The following is a 3,245-nucleotide window of genomic DNA, read 5'->3' as shown; positions in this document are numbered from 1 at the left end:
GTTCAAAGGCTGTTAAATCGCATTGTTTACCCATATCTTCAGAAAAAAATCACTTCTACTGTCGTGGTAAACAACCTGCTTCCCTATTTATAATGGTCTGGCCCTCTAGCAACTTCAGCGTGAAATTATAGCTAATATGCCTACAAACATCAGCGTGAAATTTTAGCTAATTTGCCTACAAACATCAGGTGGTCATAATAACCTGGCCACTCAGTGTATGTGTATGCATTAGCTATTTGGTTACAGTTGGTCGTCCCACAAGAAGGTATTCTTCATGAGGACAAGGCCAACTTGTTTTATTCATCATATTCCCACTATCCAGGATGTGCTTGGAACATAGGAGGCACCAAGCAAAATTATAATAGAATGTTTGTTAAATGAAGGAACGAGTAAATTCTTAGTCTATTTAAATCCTTCAGGCTTTTGAGCCAGGGTACTTTGAGACATGAATATGAACTTCCAAAAAACTACACCTGAACTTGAAAGACTTTCCTTCTTCTAATAGAGCACACACTGGTCTATCTGTACATTTGCTTAGAAGAATGTTGCTGCCAGTGATGTACCTGCCTCTGAAAATGTAATGACTGGTTATTATGTACACACTTTGTCTTCTTAAGGGAATATAAATTGTAAACTCCTCTACACTGCAGTAATTTTGAGGGAGCACACATTGAATCAAAGACGGCCATTTAAAGGTTCAGGGGTGAGTCATTATCTCTATCCAATTTCATTAATTAGTCAGTCACTGCACACTTGTGTGTTGTGTGTATGTGTAACCAGCCAACCTCCTTCTTCTCTATAAAAAAAAAAAAAAGAAAGGATGATGTTATATCCTGGGTTGGTCTGAGTTTTTGCTGAGATTTTCCATTCATTTGGGAAACTTGGAAGATGAGCCATAAGCTACCTAGGGAAGATGAGAGGCTTGAGGTGACACGCATTCTTGTTGGGCACCCACAAAAAGCTAGGCTACTTCTGCTGACTATGTAATGCCTGCAACGACTTTAGCTGATATCATACCCATTTCACGGATCAGGAAACTCAGTTATAAGGTCATTTATGTATCTTTCTCAAGGTCATTTGCTAGTATCTGAGATCTGAACATATTTCTACCTTCAAGTTATGGTTACTATGAGGACATTATAATTTTAAATGGAAAAAAATCCAGATAGAGAACGTGGAAGGTGGGGAAGGAAAGGGTAGATAAACCACTGGGCCAGAACTCAGTTACACTGGGACCTTCCGGACACTTTCAGCATTTCTTTAGGATTATTGTTGATTTTAGGAGACACTGCCATCAGCTTTGACAAGCCAGCTCTCAGTAAACACTGACTTTCTCCAAAGGAAGGGAAATTCATTTTGCAAAAGGAAGGAAGGCAACATTTAAAGAAACATCAGACATGCTAATTCAGGCAAAGTTTAGGAGCCTTAACATTCTTTTCTCTTTTTTTTTTATTTCAGAGAGGAAGGGAGAAGGAGAGAGAGGGAAACATCAATGAGAGAATCATTGATCGGCTGCCTACTGCACGCCCCTTGTCGGCTGCCTCCTGCACGCCCCTTGCTGGGGATTGAGCCCCAAACTTGGGCATATGCCCTTGGCCAGAATTGAACCCGGGACCCTTCAGTCCCCAGGCCAAGGCTCTATCCACTGAGCCAAACAGGCTAGGGCTTAACATCCTTATTTTATGAGGTGAAGTCGTGAATTGCATGCGCTGCGGTGACCATCCACCTGTGCAAGTCATCAGAACGAAGTGTGAAAGCCAGATGAATGGCATAGGAGGCTTGAGATTTACAATCATTTCCGCTTTAGTTGGTGGGCCAGAAATGTGCTTAGAACAGGACCGACTGTTTACTTTTTAAATAAATGTTGTTCTAGAGTTTAGTGCACCCGAGGCATTTGGGGAAACTAAAAAGAATGAGGAACAGTCATTGCCCTGTGGAGCCCACAGTCAGGTGTGGACGTTACCATGATCTATTTTCCCATCTGTCTCCCCAAACTCGACACTGTGAATGGTGTGCCCCTTCCTCTCTGTTCCTGCCCCCATGTCTAGCATGAGGGGAGCTCGTAGTACCTCAGCACTGCTGGCTAACTAAAATCCCTCTGCAGCCACAGTGGGATGCGCCAAGGGGCCAGGGAGGCCAGGCTGCCCTGCAAGGCCCCTCTGGGTCACAATCACCAACCCCACTCCTGCCGTCTGCTCCTTTCCGGGTACCTTCTAACAGTCCCAGTCTGACCCTATAGCTTTGAATCTCAGTCCTGTTACAGTGTTTTAAGTTTATGAAATCAGGAGGCTCTGTGTCACTGGCCTCTCCTCACTAGTGGGGCCCAGTGGTGACTCCACCCCAGGGTATAATGGGCACATGTTTGTGTGACTGTTGTCTTCAATGGTCCCCTTCCATTTCTGGGCTCTGGCTGAGTTCCCATGCAGTCAGACTGTTGTTTAAGCGAAGCCTTCCATTCACAAGGAACTCAAAAGGATTTAACTTGGCACGTGGAATTAAGACAATAATTGTCATATTTGAGTAGGTGCCCAGTTAAGTGAAACTTGTATACTGCCATTTAAAAGCTTAGGTTTTCCCACTTTAAAGAGAATTCATTCAAGGAACAAGATGGGAACTTATTTTGAACTATTATCTAAGCATCCTCTTTACATTTTAAATTCTACATCCATTCTGCTTCTCTGTCATAAAGCCTAATTGCTCCAGCGCTCTGCTCAGTAAGCAAAGCACTCAGTGGGAAATGAACCGTAATAAAGCAGCCAGGGCAGAAGAGAAAAGGCAGGGTTTCGGACAGACCTTCTTGGCCAAGAGCAGCGTGTCCTCCTTGCTGTCCTCAGTTTTGCTGCAGATTCTGTCTGTGAGCCGGGAGACCTGTTCATAGATGAAATCCTTTTCCAGTAACTGCTCCTCCTTCTTGGCCAGCTGTAGTTCCAGCTACGGTCAAAAACAATTGCAATAGGAAGGGGGAAAAGGTCATACAAGTAAAAAACTCCCCCCCCCACCCCCTTAACGAAGACACATTGTTTTTGTAGTTGCTAAGATACCTCTAGAAAGTCTTTAGAGCTGGGCTAAGACATGACTTCCCCTGCCCCCCACCCCCCCACTCCTGCAGATAGCTCGGGAATTCTTCCTCCACACGGCAGAGAATGGCCCTCTCACCTCAATCTACCTTCCATTGCCCTTCCTCTGATATGCTCCCATCAGCAAGGCACGTTAATCCCTTCAAGATGCTAAAAAGTTATTTTTTT

The 3,245-nt window shown here is 44.1% G+C and overlaps 1 protein-coding gene across 1 annotated transcript in view; it reads right to left on the bottom strand.

The window, feature by feature from the left end:
• Positions 1 to 3,245, bottom strand: part of CCDC146 (coiled-coil domain containing 146) — a 114,358-nt gene that overhangs the window by 4,038 nt on the left and 107,075 nt on the right. The window contains exon 17 of the mRNA XM_005862907.2: positions 2,794 to 2,931. Coding sequence (XP_005862969.1) covers positions 2,794 to 2,931 — 138 coding nt within the window. The remainder of the gene's footprint in view (positions 1 to 2,793; positions 2,932 to 3,245) is intronic.

The sequence above is a fragment of the Myotis brandtii genome, unplaced genomic scaffold, assembly GCF_000412655.1.
Source record: "Myotis brandtii unplaced genomic scaffold, ASM41265v1 scaffold17, whole genome shotgun sequence".
NCBI lineage: Eukaryota > Metazoa > Chordata > Mammalia > Chiroptera > Vespertilionidae > Myotis > Myotis brandtii.
Note: the sequence above shows the minus strand (reverse complement) of the source record. Positions and strands in the feature narration are given on the sequence as shown.